The 21,448-nt window shown below is 37.1% G+C and overlaps 3 protein-coding genes across 5 annotated transcripts; 2 read left to right on the forward strand and 1 right to left on the reverse strand.

Moving 5' to 3' along the window:
• Window positions 1-2,371: 2,371 nt before the first annotated feature.
• LOC132167274 (SEC1 family transport protein SLY1-like) lies at window positions 2,372-5,026 on the reverse strand. The gene is made up of 2 exons (XM_059578189.1): window positions 4,921-5,026; window positions 2,372-4,614 (listed from the first exon to the last, which is right to left on the reverse strand). The coding sequence occupies exons 1-2, from the start codon at window positions 4,949-4,951 to the stop codon at window positions 2,804-2,806; spliced, it is 1,842 nt and encodes a 613-aa protein (XP_059434172.1). The 5' UTR covers window positions 4,952-5,026; the 3' UTR covers window positions 2,372-2,803.
• Window positions 5,027-5,198: 172 nt separating this feature from the next.
• On the forward strand, window positions 5,199-9,951 carry LOC132190465 (uncharacterized). Of its 2 annotated transcripts, XM_059605468.1 has the most exons (6): window positions 5,199-5,325; window positions 5,817-5,897; window positions 7,576-7,704; window positions 8,018-8,080; window positions 8,358-8,482; window positions 9,416-9,951. In XM_059605468.1, exons 1-6 carry the CDS (start codon window positions 5,233-5,235, stop codon window positions 9,606-9,608), a joined length of 684 nt encoding a protein of 227 aa, XP_059461451.1. In that variant the 5' UTR covers window positions 5,199-5,232; the 3' UTR covers window positions 9,609-9,951. The 2 variants fall into 2 exon arrangements, with proteins under 2 accessions (XP_059461451.1, XP_059461458.1); XM_059605475.1 differs by lacking the exon at window positions 7,576-7,704.
• Window positions 9,952-11,916: 1,965 nt separating this feature from the next.
• On the forward strand, window positions 11,917-19,500 carry LOC132166960 (protein LAZ1-like). 2 transcript variants are annotated; one of them, XM_059577825.1, is made up of 9 exons: window positions 11,917-12,332; window positions 12,969-13,235; window positions 13,330-13,386; window positions 14,129-14,237; window positions 14,515-14,699; window positions 14,796-14,884; window positions 16,058-16,319; window positions 17,291-17,542; window positions 18,738-19,500. In XM_059577825.1, exons 2-9 carry the CDS (start codon window positions 13,083-13,085, stop codon window positions 19,092-19,094), a joined length of 1,464 nt encoding a protein of 487 aa, XP_059433808.1. In that variant the 5' UTR covers window positions 11,917-12,332; window positions 12,969-13,082; the 3' UTR covers window positions 19,095-19,500. The 2 variants fall into 2 exon arrangements, with proteins under 2 accessions (XP_059433808.1, XP_059433809.1); XM_059577826.1 differs by having other exon boundaries at window positions 13,012-13,235.
• Window positions 19,501-21,448: the final 1,948 nt, after the last annotated feature.

Here is a 21,448-nt window from a genome sequence, read left to right on the forward strand (position 1 = left end):
TATAATTTTTGGTTTTAGGTTTTGGAAAAACTGATATATATATATATATATATATATATATATATATATATATATATGAAACGACGTTCGTTTTGTGTTTATATATATATATATAAGAATGCATAAAAATTTAAAAATGATGTCGTATGTAGTAAGATATTAGCGTATTACCATAAAAACGGCGTCCTTTTTTTTTAAAAAAAAAATTTAAATGTTTTTTTTTAAAAAAGCGGTTAGCAGTTACTAAGATTATTAACCGCCTAGCCGGTTAGTGGAGGCGGTTAGTGAATTTTACTAACCACCTAAGGGGTTACAGTTAGTGATTTTAGCCAATAACCACTAACTGTAACCGTCTTTTCACCCCTATAAAATATAATAAAAGTTCACTTAACTCTTAATTAAGGCTTTAGATTTTCTTTTGCTTCACATCTTTTACAGAATCAGGATTCTCTATTGGTCACAGTAAGGTTATCTTCTTCTTCTTCTTTTTTTAACATGAATCTTTCAAAATTTATTGATAAAAGATCAAAAGTATTAAAGCTCTTACATCACAAAGCATAAAGTTTTGATAAAACATAGCTAAATGTTATGAAATTACAAAATCATAAACACAATCAGAAAATTCTTACAACCGAATTCTATCTATGACATCACCTTCTGCTATAACTTTAGTTATGAAACATATTTGCTCTAGGCAGACTAGATCTAAGACATGGGTAACCCAAATTCTCAAAACTTATTTTCCGGCCGTGAGAAATAATCCCCAACACCGATCTAATCCTCCTAAGCCCAAAGGTCAGGAGTCAACTCATGTCCTCAACCCAAAAGCCAGGACAAAAAGAACAAAAAATAAATCAAAGCAAAAAACTAAAAACAACAAAACCCCACCATAAGTAGTAGCGGATGAGCACGACATTGTAGACGTCCTCGGAAAGACACGACTTAGCACATGAGATCCACACGTCGGCGCGTGAGAAACACGCTCCAGCACGCAAGACTCTGTTGGTTGATCGGCGTAAAAGCATTGGAAAGTGGAGAAGCAGGCCGAGACAAGTAGATCTGAGCATGAACAACTAGATCTAGATCTAATTCTAAAATATAGTGTAGAATTTTTGCAACATGAATTGAAAAAACAAAAATCCAAGCTGTTACCAGCATAGCTTTTGCAGCACTCTAAAAGTCATAGGCACCCACAACTTAGGATTAGAAAATAAAGGAAACGACTGTAAGAATGAGCAAAGGATCTAAAACTCAGCAATCCGAGATGGAGGAAAAAATATAACAGATTTCCATCATTAGGGCAAAAGCACTCAGGTTGGGAATATGAAGGCTGCCTCAGCCACCAGTAACAGAACACCAAGCCTAGAGAGCCCTCTAACTTAAAATGAAAGAGAAGCATTAAGCAAATTGAATGATGGAATGTCTACTTTAGAAAGGTTTGCTGCTTAATGTCTTAAACTGCGGTTCACTAGACTCCATTACAGTAAAAAATAAAAAAATAAAAAGTGAGGTCCAAGTGGTGATGATTCACATAATTCTTGACAAGAATCAAAGAATTTTCATGAGAAATTGCACGGCGACTTCTGGGCACAGGGTCGATCACAAACCAACCATAATGAAACAGCCCAACCTCTCAGCAGAAAAAAGTAGCATACACACAGAAATTAGGAATGCAATAGCTACAACATAGCAGGAATAGATTAGGATAAACAGTATCCACTCAATGTTGCAGGTTTAATGGCTCTCCAACAAAGTGGCTTTAATTTGAATAGGAACCCCTATATCTACACCAAGAGAGGGAGTTACCAGCTAGAAGACCCAAACTCCAACTAAATTTCCTGCCATAGATACGAATTTAATGGCAGATTATTGTCAGAAACTACAAACATTGTCAATAGATGAATCAGAAAACTTTCATCACTAGTTATGCTGGTAAAACAGCCTCTCCAACCATCTAATATTGGAAGATGATGAGAAAGGACAGTAACTCATCAACCAGCTATCAGCTCAATTATTTTCACCCATGTACATGATTATTAACACTACCAAGAACAGTAAGTCAGGATTAACTGACTGTCTTACCTCTACATAAACCAGTCCTAAACAAGATAATAGTTTTCAAAAGACGGAGAGTGCAAAGCCTTAAACCAAGCCAATGAAAGTTAGTGAATCCATTGAATTGAGAACAAGTGGTTCGGGCTACGTACATAAGCTCTGGTCAAATTACATTTAACTACTGACCAATAGAAACGAATAAGCGCCAACAAATTTAACTTTTTTTTTTTTTTTGGTAAGTAAAATAAGTAATTTAACTTATTAAATTGCAGAACAGATATTATTCTTCTAAAAAATTTCCAATCAACATAGATAGTGAAAAAAAATTACACTGGGAAGTGAATAGCACTCATATTAGTATGGAGCATTAACATACGTTTCTCAAAAGTTTAATTTTCAAGTAGTGAAGAACAATGGAAACAGGAAAATTTTCTAACCAAAGAAACTTTAATAAAGACAAATATAGCTTTTCAATGGTTGAAACCTACTCACTATGACGAAAAATAAAAAGGCATACTTCGAGAGATTGTCAAACACAGTCGTTCAACTCTATTCGAAAACCAGCATGCATGCCTCGGAATCAAGAAAGAAATGCACCCCTCAACAATCTCTGCATCAGTTCTGAGATATTCAGCTTGAAATCTATATTCAATTGCCCATATTGTGTCTTAGCTTCCCACAGTACCTCCTCTACCATGGATAAACTGCCAGACGACAAGCTTCGAAGAGCATTTAAAACCTGTACGTATTAATGAGATGAAGCAGCGACATTAGTTCCAAGTCCCATCTTATGCCCCAGAAGTGCAAGCTGCTCAACAAACTCTGCTCCTGTGAGAATTTCTGTTGTTCCATATATAACATGCTTGACAGGCTGCTGCCGCTGTGCAAGTTCTTGCAAGCTCCCGTACTCAACATAATTACCACCACCAATCATAAACACAATAGCTTCCTTAAATGGTCCTCTCAAATGACTACTACCGGAACTTGACTTGGGAGCACGAGGATCAAATACAAGGTAACCATCAATTTCAGGATTTGGCCTCCCTTCTATCAAGAGTTCCACCGTCCTTGTCAATGCCAGTTGCCTATCACTAGATAAGAGATTCTTCACACCTGCTGTCACAGCATAGATTTTCTCAGCCCAGTCAACTATGTTGTTTCTGCTAGCTGAATTTGCTGATGCCATTGAGGCATTCAACGACTTCAATTTTTTCACATACTGAAATGCACTAGTATCAACCTCGGACTCCCTGAGTGCTGCTTCCACTGATTCCACTTCTGACTGATTAATGCTTTCCGAAGAGATCAGATACATGATAGCAAACCGCAGCTTATCCATCTTCGTCCCTTTCCCTTTGAGCAGACCAAGGAGCTCATTACGGTCAATGCTTCCTCTGACCAGCATGTCATTCTCCTTTTTCGCATAAGAATCAAGCAACCTCTCCTTGATCTCACCCAACAAAACAGTAGCAATATTGGTGTGCTTATCTATCACCTGCTTCCGCTCTGTCAACTCAGGCAGAGAGTTCACTGCATTCATCAAATGCTTTGTGTTCCCCGTCAAGTCTGTCCCATCAAACTCAGCGCCGTCAGTCCCACCAGTCCTCCTGTTCACCTCATCAACATCTTTCTTATATTTATTCAATTGAGTCTCAATCTCCACTGCAACTTCAGGAAATTCTAACGACCCATTTGCCACCCAGAAAGGGTCCGAACTATCCAACTCATACGACCTCATCCCACCCTTTTCACCCTGCACACTCAACCTATTCAGCCTCAATCCGAGAACATCGTGAACAAGCGGCCGATACCTAAAATCATGCTGTATCCCTACTGCTAACTCGAAATTCCTATCAAATATACACAAAATTGGCCGCTGAAAAGAGCTCACGAAACTCCCACCTTCTGTAAACAAATTATTCTTCGACAACAAATGGTCTCGCAATCTCTGATCCAATGCGGAAGCAACCATCTCAGCAGGCCCACCACGAGGGCACCTAATTATTGGCACCACAGCTAGTGTAGCCAAAACACAAAACAACCCACTGACAATCCTCTCCACAATCTCCTCAATCTCTCGATCCCCTGCCGACGGATCATTCAATTGCACATAAGTAGACTTCTGTGCCAACGAAAACAAACCATCCTCCAATGTCACAAACTCCAAATACTGATCGTGCACCTTTGAAATCCGTTGGATCGAATCCGAACTCAATGTCCCAGATGCAAGATCTTCGAGCAGCGGGCGGGGAATAGAGGACGAGAAATTAAGGTGGAAGCTATCATAGAGCGAGCGGGACGTGTCGGCCATGATCCGCTGAATGTTCGCTTGATTCGGTTGGACAAAATACACGGCTGGCACGTCGTGGACCGGTTTTCGATCCTTATCAATCAGAAAGTAGAGGGTCACGCCGTGTTTTCGAAGGTCCTTGACGCGGATCAATGGTGATAGGATGTTTTGGCAAAACTTATCATAGATTAAGATCTTGTAAACCTCTTCGTTTGCAGTACCCGTTGCGTTCACGGGTTGGTTTAGATTCAACATTCGGGTAATACATTCTGAAGAGGAAAAAAAAAAAAAAAGTTACAGAGATCGAAATTCAATAACGCATACATACGCACTAAATTCACACCCATAACAAATGGGTTATTGTTTAATTGTGAGAATATCATTCTCAGCCAAAATTCCATACCGGAATTCAATAATTTTATAGAAATATTCCATTTCAGTTTGTTTTTCTTACTCAAACCATGCAAAATGAAGGATAAAATAAGGCGAATATTAGCCAAAAACCAGAAAAACGAAATGGGTTTTCGATCTAAAGCAAGAACAAGATCCAGACGGAGAGAGAGAGAGAGAGATACCTGTTTGCTTTTGACGGAGGTTGAGAGCCATGGCCGTGAAACTCTGTTCCGGGTGAGTGATTTTTGGTTTCTTCGTAAGTAAAATAATTTTCTGAGCTCTTCAATTTTTTTTGAGGTCTCGGATCAAACCATGGAGGTGTTTGATGTAGAAATACGTTCCTCTGCAATCAGCTTTTTACAGTGCCGTCACATGGCCAATAATAGCTTGCCACGTCATAAAATGAGGAACTGGTCAGAATAGACTGATATTTATGTCCAGGCACAATTTACAAATGACGGTGCGAGTGAGTGAAGGAACCGTTGGGATCGGACATGGAGACGACGTCGTTTGTACGCAACAGATACTGGATTCTGAGGCACGGCAAGAGCATTCCAAACGAGAGAGGCCTTATTGTCTCCTCCATGGTTCGTCTCTTTCGATTTTCATATATTTTTTCTTTTTCTTGTACAAAGTGTCTTTAGTTTTTCCACAGCTCCTCCATGGTTTTGCTTATTACTCAGCTCGTAATTGCAATAATTTGTGTATTTTAAAGATGGTAATCTCACGTAAATTTTGGGGTTCGCATTTTGTGTTACATTTAAATTGGTATTGCTCAATTGGGTTTTTCGAGAAATTTGTTTTCAATATTTAAAGTTTTTCATTTTTTATATAAAGGAAAAAGCTTTTATATATGATAAAAGCATTGGTTTAGTTCGCTCCATGTATTTAGAATTAAGGCACAGTAAATTTTGTTATCTCTTGATAAAAGTAGATTTTTGTGGCCATGACTGGTTTTTATTAGCGGTGTTCTTAGATCTTAGGACATATTTTCTGGCAATATGATCTTTGAAGTTACATTTGTCCAGAGAGTTTGGAGTCTGCCTCAAGTTATTAACCGGTGCTGGCATCCTAACAGGAAAATGGTACGCGTGCAGAATTTCAATTGGCATCTGAAGGTGTTCAGCAAGCAGAGTTGGCTGGAGAGTTATTTCTAAAGGTAGTTGTTTGTAGTTCAAGATTTCCTGTTTGAAGTCTAGCTTTTATCCATATCATGCTCCATTCGGCCTGTCATCCAATATGAAGCAACTGCAATGGCCGTTCTATAAATTTCTTAGGTTCCAAAGTATCCTATAGGTTATTGGTTTAATGGCTGATTTGGTCATAAATATGTCTTTGAGTGTATTTTCTATGACTAATCGATAAAACTTTCTTGAATCATTCTCATGTATGATGCTTATGTCTCTTGATGTTTAAGCTTGTATAATTTGACCGGTTGCTTGAAGTAATCTAGATTTGGCTCACATTTGATCCTTAGGACCACTGGATAGGAATGATTTTCTTTTCTTCCTTCAAAGAGGGAAAGGGAACAATTATAAAAGAGGGGGTTCCTTTCCGCTTCTAATTCTAAATAGAGGAAAGAATGGGGGAATTTGTTGGAACGTTTCCAAACACTAGATGGGAAGCAATCCATTTTGCAACATGGTGTACATGGGAGTTTGCACTTCTTGATAACTTCAAAGTAGTTCAACCCTGAAAATGAGATAGCTGCCAGATGGAGTTGTAGATAAGAGGTGCATGTCCAATCCGAGAAACAATGAGGCTTGTTTATGGCAAGGATAGTCAACAAGGAATCACCTTCAAGGATTATGAAGGAGAAGCTTGAAGATGAGGCAAGGTTTGCAGCCAGGGATTATCTGTGAAATTTAGCAACTCAAATCAGATCAACATCTATGTACAGGGATTATGAGTTTGATTAGCTATGTGAACGAGAGTACAGTAAGTGTACTAAGCTTATTCAGCTGTATGAGTGACAAGATTAGAAATAACAACATTAGACTTGAACTGCTTCTGGAATAACTTGTACTAGCTTAGTATGGAACAAAACCCTGAATTGCTGAAGAACACAGAATATGCGTTTTTCCTATACATTGGAGTTGGGAATTGACTTTCTGCAAGCTTCCCTAATTTTTTATTTTTTTATTTTTTCTGTATGTCTAGTATTAGTGCAATGCACTTGCTATAGGGAAATAAGTAAGCTTGAAAAAACAGATTGCCATGATCTAGAGATACACACTAGTTACTTTCACTTGACAATGTCCAAGGATTAGCAGTGACGATTGAGATGCTTTATAATGTGCGTATACCTATATTGACCTAGTACACTCTTGATGTGGAACTTAACATATGACTACAATATATCCTCAACTGTGTATTTTGGATTGAATTGCAAAGGCATTTAGGTCAATCCAAATAAGCTATTATGATGAGCCTCACTTTACCTAGTTCTTTTGGATTATCTACATATGTGACTAGCATATCCTTAAGTAGTAACAAATGATGTAAGAGTAAATCTAGTAATGTTATATGACATCATGTGACTTGGCGATACTAGAGCGTAAGACAGTTTCTCTAATGTCAGGATTGGAGTGAGAGAGATTATAGTCCTCTAATCACTCATGCTTAGTCCTATATTGAGTGTAACTGAATATAGCTGTTGATAAATAAAGATAAAGATATGGCTTCTAACTAGGTCCAAGGCATTGGCATAGTAAGATTTATTTTGTGGACCCTTACAAATTTGTTTATTGTTTGATCTACCCATTCTATCCCCCTACAGCGTAATTCTTTGAAGAAAAAAAGGAATCAAATATAAATTTGAAGAGTTATATGCGCAGGCACTGAAGGAAAGTAACACACCACTTGAAAATGTCCGCATTTGTTACTCTCCATTTTCACGAACAACTCACACTGCTAAAGTTGTTGCATCTATGTTGAATCTTCCGTTTGAAGGTCCTCAATGTAAGGTAGCTATTTCGCCCTCATATAGATATATTTATCTAGGTCAGTTTAGTATGTGCTGAACATAAATGCAAGATATCGTCTGACATTATGAAATTTTACTCCTGGTATCTTTAACATAGAGTTGCCCATGGGCCATTGCTCAGGTGGTAGTGTTGGGCGGGGTTCGTGGCAGGTCTACGGTCCAAATACTTATTATAAGAAAAAGTTCTAGAATTTTTCTAACCGACTAATTTGGCTCATAAAAAATTTAACAAGCTTTCTCACCCCTGCACTTTTAATTTTCTTCTCACTGATCATATAGATTTTGCTGGACAGGTGATGGAAGATCTTCGAGAACGCTTCTTTGGTCCTTCATTTGAACTTATGTCACATGATAAAGTAAGTGACAGTTAGTGGTGCTTAATATAGGTTTTGCCGAAGGAGTGGAGATAAAGATGGCAGACAGAGGGATTTAGTTCTGGCATTTATGATCAACTATATAGCAACTTAGCAAATATATATATATATATACACAGAAATATAACTGAAAGCTGGAGTTGGATCAGTATTTTGTTTTAGTCTACAGTATGCATAAGCCCAATACTAACATATATACTTTTCAATGCCATTTGCAATTTACGGATTTCTTAGATCTCTGTTGTTCCTTTCCTAACAGTATGCAGAGATATGGGCTCTTGATGCAAAAGATCCGTTTATGCGGCCAGAAGGTGGAGAAAGTGTTGATGATGTTGCTTCTAGACTTGCAAATGCTATAGCGATTATGGAGTCAGAATTTCAAGGGTAATTATTATATTCATCCATGTTTGCATTACTCGCATGATTTTCATGTTTTCAGATGGCATTCATCTATCTCAATATTCTATCAATAATAATTCTACAAGCATCCTACTTGCCAAGATGAATAATTCTTTCAGCATTCTCTTTGCTAGAAGCTCCCCGTCACTCTCTTGCAAGGCTACCTACCCGCTAGAAATGTTCCATAGTCCCTTGGAATAACTATCAGTCCATTAAAATTTGTGTAGCAAATCAACAAACAAAGTGGCAAAGCAGAGACAAAATAATAGATATGAGGTTAATAGTTACAATCCCAGAAGCCCTTTTCAAAATGAGAGTTGATGCATGTCAATTGGCCCATCAAGACATGATAAGTAACCATTTGGTTTAGTGATTTCAAAATGTGCAATATGAAGAAAAAAGAAATGATTTCAAAACATAACTAATAAAAATGTGATTTTCAAAAACGGAGTTAAGTTTTTAATAAAATCATAGTTTAGTCTATAAAATCGTGCATTTTTTAAATATACACCCCCTTGCCTATGGTTTGAAAATGTGGATTTTTTGTTCTCATTAACTGCTATTTTTTAAAAAAATTTACTTCCAAACAGAACACTTTCTTCAATTTCATTTAAAAACACACTTTTAGCTTGTGAAATTGCAGGGCCAAACTCGCCCTAAGATTAAGAATGAAAATGAGGTTCTTACTTCAAATGTGAAGTAGGAGACAACAAATCAATTTATTTTCCTTGGGGTCCATACCGTCATCTCATTTTCTTATTTCCTGCTCCTGAAAGATAATTATATAGATGAAAACAGCTTACCAAGCTGCATTGATACCCTATTCTTTTGAGTGACAATGAACAAAAGTAAGCCTTAGCTTTCAATGTTTGCCTCAGTGTTCCTAGTGTGCATGACCCAACAATGTTATTTCTGCAGATGCGCAATCTTGATTGTCAGCCATGGGGATCCCCTGCAAATCCTGCAGACAGTACTCCATGCCGTTAAGCAACACATAGCATCAAGTAGCAATGGCTTGGCATCAAGAGTAGAAGCAGCTAGAGTGCCTTCCATCTTGTCACAGCACCAGGATTTTGCCCTCCTCACTGGAGAGCTACGGGCTGTTATATAAACTGAAGTTGTGGCCCTGGAGCCAATGCCATGGCGCTTGACTGAATTTCCACTAAATTAGTGTGAGATTCAAATTTCTGAGAAAATTTTGCCTGTTGTTTGCAGCTCAATGACGACGACGAGGTTACTGCATGAAGTTATTGCTAGGAGTTATAACATTCATCTTGTTGCATTTTTAACTAGTGTATTCTTTAGGAGTTTATTCAAGAGAAAGCTATACAATTGTATCTGAACTTTGACGCAAAATGCTTCTTGGTTGATATTGAGTGCCCTAGCATAAATTATTGTACGCTTTATTTCTAGACATGGATATTATGTGTTTTATGTATGAGGTTTAAATTGTTGAGGAAATTGTTGAAATTCTACGTGTTCCTTGAGTCTCTACATAAACATAATGGATTTATTAGGAGGAGATGGATTTATTGTGTTCTGAAAATATATCTTCGAACTCCTTCAAAAGTTATTCTATCTCTGGCTTTTTTCTTTTATTCACCTTCGCCTCCCGATGCTTCAATTGCAGTAAATGTTCCTGTTGTTCCTTTTTGAGACTCCATTTGGGTGGTTGCTAATAGTAGTAACATTTTCTCCGTGCTTAACGTTGGAAAGTTACCTTTTCCCCATTCAATGTGAACTTCATAGTTAATTTTGAGAAATTCCAGAGTACGTCTCTCGTAGTTTTCAGCCACTTAATTTCCAACACTACTTCATAATCACCTTGTGGTAAACATAAAAAAAATTGCCTCGCAATCCTTGATCTTGCACTAATAGCTTTGCTCTCGAGCACTCACCTTGACAAGTCCAGGTTCTTCCGTTTGCGAACTTTACCTTGAATTGGTCACAGAGCACCATCGGAATCAAAATTATTTTGGCAATGTCTCCATTCAAGAAAATTGTTTGTATTACTTGTGTCCATTTGAGATATTTGTTAACGGGGGGTTTGATTAGCCGGCTAATGCATAAACTATTGCATTCTCAGATTCTTTTCCGCAGACTGAAACTCCCTTCTATCAATTTCTAAGTGAGTCAATTCGATCTTTTGCATTCTCAAATTCTTCATTGTCAAACTCAGACTACCTGCCATCAATTTCTAAGTGAGTTGGTTCTTCCATAGGTTCAATCATTAACAATCTTCCTTGCTTGCAATGAAGTCCCCAATGTCACTTCTCATCACAATGCCAACAAGTCTTTTAACCGACTGTTGCTTGAGCTCTTCTTGTGCCAATAAGGTAACACGAGGTTTTCGAGTCGGATTCGGAGCATTACAGTTTTCCTTGCCAAGCCTTTCTTCTTGTATTCTTGCAATTGAAAATGTAAATTCGATTGTTCTCGGTCGTTAAGCCTTGACTTCTCGTTGAATTTCTTACCAAAGTCCTTCAATGGAAGTTCTCACAAATTGTTTTTCTGACAAAGGCGCTCAAAGTGACTTTGATATTCACTCACAATGGATGTCTGTCGAATTTTCGCGAGCTCTCCTTCCACATTGTCATATGTTGAAGGACCAAATCAAAGAATGAATCCTTCTACAAATTCATCTCATGTTGGCTCTCTACAGCAAACCACCGACCAATCAAATCACTATATATTCTGTATAACATTTCATTAAAAGCTAATCAATGTTATCTTCACCTTTAAATCATTATGTGTGTGGTGATACTTAAAGAATTGCTTCACTTTATATACCCATTATGAGGGACCTCCATCATCCTAGCATGAGAACTCAAATTTTCATACTTGGAGCTCCCTACTATTTTGGCCCCTTCAAAATTGAATTTTTGGTGATTCTTGATTTTTGTCTCATCTAGCTTCTTTCCCTCTTCACGATCAGATTTCTACTCACTCTTGATTTTTCTTTAACATGGAGTTCAATCTATGACTGTATATTCCTCATTCAACCGTTCTTGGAACAGAATCTTCTATCAATCCCCTCAACTATTCAACAAATTTCAAATCTATACTCGATTCCAATGAAGCCTTGTCTATTGCAATAGTGTTACAGAAAGTCGGTAATATCAAGTTGTCTCATTTGAGTACGAGTGAAAGATGAACACTCGATTCCAATGAAGCCTTGTCTAGTGCGACATTGTTACGGAAAGTCATGGCATATTACCTTATGTAGGTAATATCATGTTCTCTACTACGAGTGAAGGAACAACAATAACACAGTAAAATGGAATAAGGGTTATCTTAAACTTGCTACCAAGCAGCTATAAGTTCTAACACCAATAGGGAATAAGAGAATACCTGTCTACTGGAATAAGAACTCCCCCAAGTGCTACAACCAAACAGCCCTCTTCTTCCAAAACAAAAAAACAAAAAAAAACACACCAAACACACGACTCACAAATTCACAACCCCAAAATTGCAGCGACACGGCTGCACACCGCCACGCTCCTCACCTCGCAGCCGGTCACCGGAGAAACAGCATCCACCGCGCCACTGGAGCTGCAACGCACGCCGTTCAGCCCGTCACTAGCACTCCCCAGGAGCATCACTGCAACACCGCACTACTGAACCACCGCAGTAGCGCCGCTCTCCTACCGCACGCGTCGACGGAGATCCACACACGGTCTGGGAAACCCAATCACCACACGCCGCACTACAGGTAACGACTGAGCAATAGCCCACTGCCGCACATCAGCAACACACACGGCACCGCAATCCTCCCACCGTCACACGGCACTGCACAGCGAAACATCCCAAGAAAGTACTGTTCTGATACCAGATGGTAAGAACCGCAGTTCTTATTAACGGAATTCAGAGTAGAATAAAAGAAAAACAGAAAAAGGAAGGTATGACCACTTCAAGGGGTCCGTCCTCCACAAATCGCTTATAGCAATTGATTGAAATTCTTATTCGGTGAATTGCCGTACGGCATCGACACCTAATCGATATCTCTATTTTCCGCTTATAGCTCTATATCTAATTGCTTGCATCCTCGTACGGGAAACGATTTCGAATTTCGTGCATTTTTTTGTTATCTTGGTGGATTAATGGCATGGATGAATAGGAGTACGCAGAGCAATGTCTCTGAGCTTATTTTGTTAACAAATTGGTCTTTGAAATTTGTTTTCAGTGGTACATTATTTTTGAAGCCAGCGTTGCTGAGTTAAAAGGTGTTTCTTTGATTTTCTTAATTTTTTTTTCTAGCTCTTGAGGGGTGTACTTCATATGTACAGGGGTTTGAATTAGTTTTGACAGTGAAAGCATAAGTAGAAATGTAGGTTTGAATGACAAAAAAAGCAGAGCCTGGTCACAGGGGATGCGCGTAGAAATGATACATTAGACAGTGCTTTTCCTTTTTGTTTAATCTTTAGTTTCCGACTCTTGGAATTTTCTTATCATTCATTATGCATGCTGACAGGTCTGCATCTGATTTGGCTTGGTTGATTCATCACCTTATGCAGTTACGTGGGATATAGTACCATTATGCTGGCTATATCTGAGAGTATAGGCTGGTTAGAAGTTGATATAGTTGATGAAGATGACAACTTATCTCAATCTGGTAACCCTGTTGGCCTACACAGCACCTATATGGGCAACTGTACTTGCTGGTTTCCTTGTAATTGTCACTCTAGTGCTTTCGATATACCTTCTATTTGAGCACCTTTCATCGTACAAGAATCCTGAGGTTCTCTCTATTAGTGTTGGACTTTCTTATTATATTACCTTTATGTATTACATAGTTGGCAAATTATCTTAATTTGGTTTGCCTGACTTCCCAGGAGCAAAAATTTTTGATTGGAGTCATCCTAATGGTTCCATGCTATGCAATAGAATCAGTGAGTTCTTCTACTAAAGCAATATGGCATCTTATAATGAATATCTGTGTACAAGTTATATGTTCAAATAGATGTACCTTTTGTGCAATAGTGTTGTCATATTCCAATTTAGAGGTTCAGCCAGTTCTTTTTTACTTCATTTCTCTTTATGTTTATCGATTAATCTGCAGCTCTTGTTGTTGATTTCTTTCTGAGTTTAGATTAGTCATTGTTTTTTGGGAAAAATGGAAAATCAGTCCCTATGATTTACCTGATTTACAATTAGCTCCATGTGGTATCAAAATGAACTCCTCAGAGGTCCCTGACATATGCCAAAAAAAAAATATACTTCCTACAATCAAATTTCGTCCATTGACTTAACAAATTCTAGTAGTATGATACTGATTTAGATATGACACGTACCATAATTTGATTAGCTCTGACATGTCACACTATCGAAATCTGTTAAGTTAGTGGACAAAGTTTGAATGTAAGGAGTAAATATTTTTTGGCATACCTTAGGAACCTTGGAGTTCATTTTGATACCACAGGAAGCTAATTGCAAATTAAGTAAATCACATGGACTGATTTTGCATTTTCCCTTTTCTTTTTAGGCTCAAGTTTATCTTTTAGGGATTTATTATTATTATTATTATTTAATTTATGAAGATAGTTTTCTCCCTGTTTCATAACACTATTTGAAAAGGCCTTGTTTTGCTGGCATATTGTTTTCACCTTTTCTAACTTGGGTTATTCTTAACAGTTTGTATCATTGGTGAACCCATCGATTAGTGTTGATTGTGAGATACTACGGGATTGCTATGAATCCTTTGCCATGTATTGCTTTGGAAGATACCTTATTGCATGCTTGGGTATGTCTTTTTCAAGAGCTTTTATCGATATATAGAATTTATATCTGAATTTTTAGGCCATTCTTTCAGTGGAGGTTTTGGTAATTCTAGATCCCTTGGTGCCACACTTTGTTGTTTTACTTTCATTCTAGTGGGTATCCTTATTCTTCGCTCAACTCTTGCTGAAATTTCCAGATCTTAGTTTCTATCTTCAAATTCTTGGTCATTCGACATTATGCCTCCCTGATTGTAATTGTAGAACCTATTGTTGTTGTTGTTTTGTTTTCCTCCTTTCAAGGTGGGGAAGAGAGGGCCATTGAATTTATGGAAAGAGAAGGACGTGCAAGTTCTAAGATTCCACTATTAGAACACAGTTCTGAAAGAGGAACCGTGAAGCATCCTTTTCCAATGAACTTTTTCTTGAAGCCATGGAAACTAGGCCAGTGGTTTTACCAAGTTATCAAAATTGGAATTGTTCAATATGTATGTTTTTCTTTCACTTATCTCTTGTTGATAGTTGTTATTCTTCAGTTCCTTTCATTCGTGTTAAACAAAATCAAATTATTTTTTCCCTAACAGATGATAATAAAGTCTCTAACTGCTCTTTTAGCAGTAATCCTTGAAGCCTTTGACGTTTATTGTGAAGGAGAATTCAAATGGGGATGTGGGTAAGGTGTTCTAAAGTCTGTGTTTGCTGAATATGTTGGTTTCTGTATCATTCCTCACATTTAGTAACCTTTGCGTGGGTAATTGCTTTATAATTTTGTTTAAAATTTTTAATTCATACTTGCTGATTATGCATGTTGCTAATTAATTTTTACTTGTTTTTCCAGTGGTAAATTCATTTGTTGCTAATTATGCATCCTCACTTTTATGTGTACGAACTTAGTTCCGAAAACCGTCACACATTAATTCTCTTGCATTTCCCATACATCAACTTGATGATTATTGTTTGCTTACTAGGTAGGTATATTGAGATAGAATGCGTCCTCAGCAGGTATTCCCTGTGGAATTTTTCTGTTGTGTTTGTATATTGCATCTTTGGAATCTATTTTTCCTCAATCTAATAATGTTTTGAAGAATTCTGGGAAAAAATTTTAAATGACACCTTTGATGGCAACTCATGTAAATGAGCATCATTTTTGGGTTTGGGTGTTCTGAGTTTGCAACTAAACAATTTTTAAACAACGGTGAGTACTATTTTGCTGAGTTACTAAGCAGCTGCTTGCAATTCTGTCACCTTCATCTTTTTATTTCATACATTTTTTAGTTTTTTTCAAATGACTTTTTGTGACTGGTCAAAGTTAATTTACACTCTTATTCTGTAATTAGAGATGATTGAACTCAGTTGTCTTAGTACTATTAGAAACCTTTGATAAATATTGCCCATTAGAACAAATTTTACGGTTGATACAGAATTGAAAAAGTAACCAAGTGTCATGACCAAGCGGTGGTAGCATAACGAGTTCTCTCATTATTTAGTAAATAAATTGAGAGGTCATTGGCCATTTAATCAGAGGAAGTTGCATGAGGGTGGAGTTCAGTGTTCTCAACTGCGTTGTGTTGCTTTTTGATGCCACTAAAATTGCTATAGGTTTGACTTAAGTTATGACTTGAGGGGATCTTGTTTTACTTGTTAAACAATGTGCATATGGTGTTGTGTGGTCTTGACATTTTGCTTTTGTTTTTTCCCCATTTTACTTTCTTCCCAACATGCTGTGGATGTTGTTGTTCTTACAATAGAATTGATAATCTTAACTTGTAGACAACGTATCTGATGCTATATCTCATGGTACCAGTCTTTTATTTTCCTTTATTTTTGGTTGTTGTTGTTGTTGTAGGTACCCTTACATGGCAGTGATTCTAAATTTCAGTCAGTCATGGGCTTTGTACTGTCTTGTTCAATTTTATACTGTTACAAAGGATGAATTGGCACACATAAAGCCATTGGCTAAGTTTCTGACATTTAAATCAATTGTATTCTTGACTTGGTGGCAAGGTGTGGCGATTGCTATTCTCTATTCCCTTGGTTTGTTCAAAAGTCCTATAGCTCAAGCTTTCCAGTTTAAGTCAAGTGTTCAAGATTTCATCATTTGTATAGAGGTACATTGTCTTCCACTGGCTTCTTTATTTCTTTGGCAATTGATTTTAGTTGCTATAAAGCAGCCCTATTTATATATTTCCTTTAAAGGAATATGTTCATGAAAGATAGTTGTGACTCCTGGTTGGATTGTCTTAATACTGGAAACTTCTTCCCCAGGACCGTTGGCATGTTAGTTTAATTAATTGATACCAGATTATTGCTAATAGTTCTTGTTTTATTTATTTGACTTATGGCACAACAATTCCTGTATTATACATTTTTTTTTCTCATTTGTTAGTTCATGGGATCTACCATTGATTCTGAGAATGTTATATTTATTTGGTCTTGCTAGGACTATATAGCCTTTGTGTTCAGATTTCGATATAATATTGTACTATGAAATATTATTCTTGTACTCAACAGAAAGGACCTTATCCTTTGAACCTCAACCAGTTTGTATCATTTTGGATTATGCTGAAATGAGTCCTGCAAGAAGTACTTGAATAGTTTTAAGCAATGGATAAGATATCTTAAATTCAGGTCCAGATGGATTGACCATTTGTTTTACTGCCTAGAGGATATTCGAAGTGATCCTTTTGGCCTTTTGTATTCTGTCTCTTGTGCATCATTGTAACTATTAACAGTTGAATTTATTGAAAATTTTACCTCAAGGGTAGCTCAATTGGCTGAGGACTACGCCCCATGAGGCGTGGTTACCAGTTTGAATCTCTCATTCCCTCCTCCCCTTGGAACCAATTACTTAATCCAAAAAAAAAAAAAAAAATTATTGAAAATTTTACTGTCAAGTATGTGTTGCCAGGTATGTGTGTTTTGTCAGGTTGGAATGCAATGTATGTGTCAAGGTTTTGTTGCACAATCCTATTTAACTATTGTCGATCTTCATATTTCTCCCAAAAGTCTATTTGTGATTGCTATAATTCTTATTAAAAAATATTTAAGTTTAACAGGTCTATATATTCATCCAGCGCAGATGGGCATTGCTTCCATTGTTCACCTGTACGTATTTCCTGCAAAACCTTATGAGCTAATGGGGGACCGCTTCACTGGAAGTGTTTCAGTTCTTGGAGACTATGCATCTGTTGACTGTCCTTTGGATCCTGACGAGGTTAGAGACAGTGAACGCCCCACAAAGCTACGCCTTCCGCAACCTGACATTGAAGTCAAGAGTGGAATGACTATAAGAGAAAGTGTTCGGGATGTTGTTATTGGTGGTGGGGGACATGTAAGTTTCTCTTATCTTACTAATGGTACAATCTGATTGTATTGCACATCTGGAGCTAATCATTACTGATTAAAAAAAGAGTTTGAGAGCTTGAATTCTTACAGGTTTAGTATTTATTGTACTGTAGCCAAATATAACTTTTTTGGTAAGTCTGTAAACAATTATAACTAATTAGATATTAAATAGTTATTAGATGGAATCATATATGTTGAAGGCATTGATTGTAAGATAGCTGTGTCATTTGAGAAGATGAGTTTTGTGATCAGGTGGTTACATTCACCAAAGATTTAGGGCTGTACATGCGGATGTGGTTATCACTTTTAGGTATCTGCATCCGCTCGGTTATTGCGATTATTGAATGCAGTTATTATTTGCCATCCGCATATTAGGTAATGGGCCTTTTGGGCCTTCTTTGATTCTCTATTAGGGCCTATTTTAAACGATTTTGAAAATAGTTTGAGCCTATTTTAGTGTTTTTTTAAGCCTTAGCGTCATAGCAACCCTATACTAAATCCAAAACAACGTCTTTTTGGTTTGGTGAATTTATTATATATATCATATATGTTATATATAAGGGGTATGCGGATACGGTTATTTACCGCATCTGCATACTCTAAAATCCCTATCCGCATTTACATATGTGGATAGTGGTTTTTGCTAACTACATCCGCATATGCAAATAGTGGATAGTTGCGGTTAATAGCCGTCCGCGTGCAACCCTAACCAATATAGTGAGTGGGGTGAATTTGTGATGGTTTTGATGGAGGCATTACTTGTGATGGTAATGATAGCAAATGATTTTGGAAAGATACTTTTTCGTATTTGAGGAAAAAGAAAAACTGGAAAGCTGTTATAAAAGCTGATTGGTATCATATAAGAGACTTTGGATCGACTCCTGCTTTCCCTCAGGTTTGGGGGTGGTGGGGAGGCTACCCCTTTTTTAACAGCCATCCTTTGAATAATAAAGAAAGCAAAAGCTTTATGTGTTTACATTGGTAGAAACTAAAGAACATTGGGGAAGATAGATTTAGTTTCCCTTTTAGAGGTCATGGTATATTCTCTTCACCAATGGCCTTTCAAGTTAAACCTTGTGTGAATGCATGTGGCGTGTGCTGAATAAATCTTGCCGAGTGTATTGTTATATTATTTCCCTTTTTATTTTCAGTACTGAATCCGTTGTTTGCCTCTTACACAGATTGTGAAAGATGTGAGGTTCACAGTAACCCAAGCAGTGGAGCCTATGGAGAAGGGGATCACAAGGTTCAGCGAGAAGTTACACGAGATCTCTCAAAACATTAAGAGGCATGACAAGGATGGAAGAAAAACAAAAGATGACAGTTACATTTCCACATCATCGCCTGCACGGAGGGTGATCCGTGGGATAGATGACCCGCTTTTAACTGGGAGCATGAGTGACAGTGGGGTCACAAGGGGAAAGAAGCACCGTCGAAAATCAGGATATACTAGTGGAGAAAGTGGGGGAGAAAGCAGTAGCGATCAAAGCTATGGTGGGTATCAGGTTAGAGGCCGAAGATGGGTTACCAAAGATTAGCTAAGAGGAACAGTTGAACCTATCAACCGGCAATCTGTCATTGTAGCATTCAGCCACAGGAGTGGCTCACAACCTGGCTGCTTCGTATAAATATCCACCACGGCATGTGTTTTTTTTTCTTCACAAAGATGCCGTGCGTTTGATCTAAAATGGATTCAGATGCGATATGCTTCACGCAGGGAGGGTGGGATTGTGATTCATGTATGATTTATATGCACAATGAGCTTTTGATATGTTGTATAGAGCTCAGAATCCGGTCTCTGGTCACATGATTGAGAAATCACTTCTTTTTGTTTGTTTGTTTGTTTTCTTGAAGGAAAAGGTATGTTTCTTTTCTGTCGTGGAACACCCTAATCTTTATATTGATAAGGGTTTATACAAATTGTTGAAAATCTTTTTTCTTTCTGATTCTCTTTTGTTTTCCTTTGTCCATGATGCGCCAGTCCTTAAAATGACTTTACGATGTGCAGTGTGTGATACTACTTGGCCAAAATTCCGACCAGTTTGAAGTTAAATCTCAACTTAATTTGAGGATAAATTCTTGCTCTTGAGAGGCCAAGTTATTAACATCAAGATACCCAAATCTCAGAACTCACAAGAAGTGTAAGAAAGTGTCATGATATAAAAGTGCATCATATTTCAACAGTTTACTATTCAGACTCTTGTAACTTTGGAACCCTAGCTAGGAAAAGAAAGGGTAATTGTGTTTTTTTTTTTTTTTTTTAAGCAAAAGACATTTTCAAAGCTAAAAATATATGTATATTGATTGAAGATAGTTTCATAGTTGAAAGACAAGACTGATGAGAGTAGAAAAAAAAAATTAAAAATAAAAATAAAAATAAATAAATAAAAAAGCTGGATGAGGCTTATATATAGAATGAGAAATATTAAGAGTACCAACTTTTTTACTAACAAAGGTTTATTAAACTAATGTGTAACTCATTCATTAAATCATTGGTACTCGTTATATTCATCTTAATTAATTGTTTTGTCTTTCTCCAACAAATGAGTTACACATTAGTTTAATAAGTTTCTATTTGTAAAATAGTACCTCTAACATTTCTCACATAGAAAACATGTCTACATGCTAAGCACCCTTATCCACTCTCATAATTAAGATGTAAGCCTTTCCAATCCATAAATTTCATCATAGTATTGTGTACAACCTCACTTAACGGTTGAGTTCTCAATCTTTTGTTCTTCTTCTATTGCGGACTTGATTATCTTTGGGGGCAGATTGAATGGGAGCCAAGGGGGATTTTATCCCCAACAGTGTTAGAAAAGAGGTGTGATGGAGCTTGGGAGGAGTTGGGAGAATAGAAGAGAAATGAGGAAATTGGGGCCGAACCCATATGGTCCATTGGCTTTAGAGATGGGTGCAAAGCGCCATAAAACTAGCCTACTCAATGCTCCAAAGGTAGGTCTCACAAACAAAGGGTCCTTGGGTTGATTTTGCCTTTCAATCCAAGGGTTAAAGATCATGAAATGGCTAAATCAACATCAAGGGTTAATGACGTGTTTTTCTATAGTGAATGTATGTACAGTATGATTAGGAAAACCCTACCCTTATTTTCCCTCTTGCGCCGCACAGTGTCTGAGAAGAGAAATAGCTTTAGGAGTGAAGAATTCATTCTCTAAAGTCTGACCCAGCTTCATTATGGCATCAATAAGACCTAATGCAGCTAATCAGACTTGTGTAAGGATTCTCATTGCAAAATTAGAAACCACCACAATTTATGTTTCGTTAATTGATTTTTTGATATCAAATGGAAACTACAAACTATGACATTTTTTCACTCGCTGTATTGCAAAAAAACAAAAACAAAAAAAGGAAGAACGGTGTATTGCTAAACCATAGGGGGTCAAAGGTATTTAACCCAAATAATGCTATCTCAAAAATATGAAATAAAAGAACAAAAAAAGAAATAGTTACACATAAACTAAATAATAATAATAATAATAATTAAATATGTTAGAATTCTTTTTTCTTTCTCCATTGTTAACCATGGCTGAATTGATATTTCAACGTTACGATAAATTGTACAATATCTTTCGCTCTTTCTATCATCCTTTCTCAAGGCATATTTTCTACGACAACACTAAAAAGCAGGTTCTCACGAAAATACCAAAAACTAGTTTCACTGGTTCAAACTTCCAAACAATATGATGGGGGCCATCTTACCGCGCTTGAATTTGATTCCAGATTGATTGCTGTTAGAACTTATAATTTAGGGAAGGGAGACCAGAACAAGGAACAGACATTCAAAGAATTAAGGTGGTTTGGCCTATGACTACCTCCACACATCAAAGCCTTTTTATGGCTACATTTTTCCTTGATATTTTTGATTATATAC

This window comes from Corylus avellana, chromosome ca1 (assembly GCF_901000735.1).
Source record: "Corylus avellana chromosome ca1, CavTom2PMs-1.0".
NCBI lineage: Eukaryota > Viridiplantae > Streptophyta > Magnoliopsida > Fagales > Betulaceae > Corylus > Corylus avellana.

Coding starts and splice junctions, on each gene's coding strand:
- LOC132166960 (XM_059577825.1), top strand. CDS start 13,083: ATGAAGATGACAACTTATCTCAATCTGGTAACCCTGTTGGCCTACACA. Junction 13,236..13,329: donor CATCGTACAAGAATCCTGAG/GTTCTCTCTATT, acceptor CTGACTTCCCAG/GAGCAAAAATTTTTGATTGG. Junction 16,320..17,290: donor ATTTCATCATTTGTATAGAG/GTACATTGTCTT, acceptor CATCCAGCGCAG/ATGGGCATTGCTTCCATTGT.
- LOC132190465 (XM_059605468.1), top strand. CDS start 5,233: ATGGAGACGACGTCGTTTGTACGCAACAGATACTGGATTCTGAGGCAC. Junction 8,081..8,357: donor AACTTATGTCACATGATAAA/GTAAGTGACAGT, acceptor CTTTCCTAACAG/TATGCAGAGATATGGGCTCT. Junction 8,483..9,415: donor ATGGAGTCAGAATTTCAAGG/GTAATTATTATA, acceptor TTATTTCTGCAG/ATGCGCAATCTTGATTGTCA.
- LOC132167274 (XM_059578189.1), bottom strand. CDS start 4,951: ATGGCTCTCAACCTCCGTCAAAAGCAAACAG. Junction 4,615..4,920: donor CCTCCGTCAAAAGCAAACAG/GTATCTCTCTCT, acceptor TTTCCTCTTCAG/AATGTATTACCCGAATGTTG.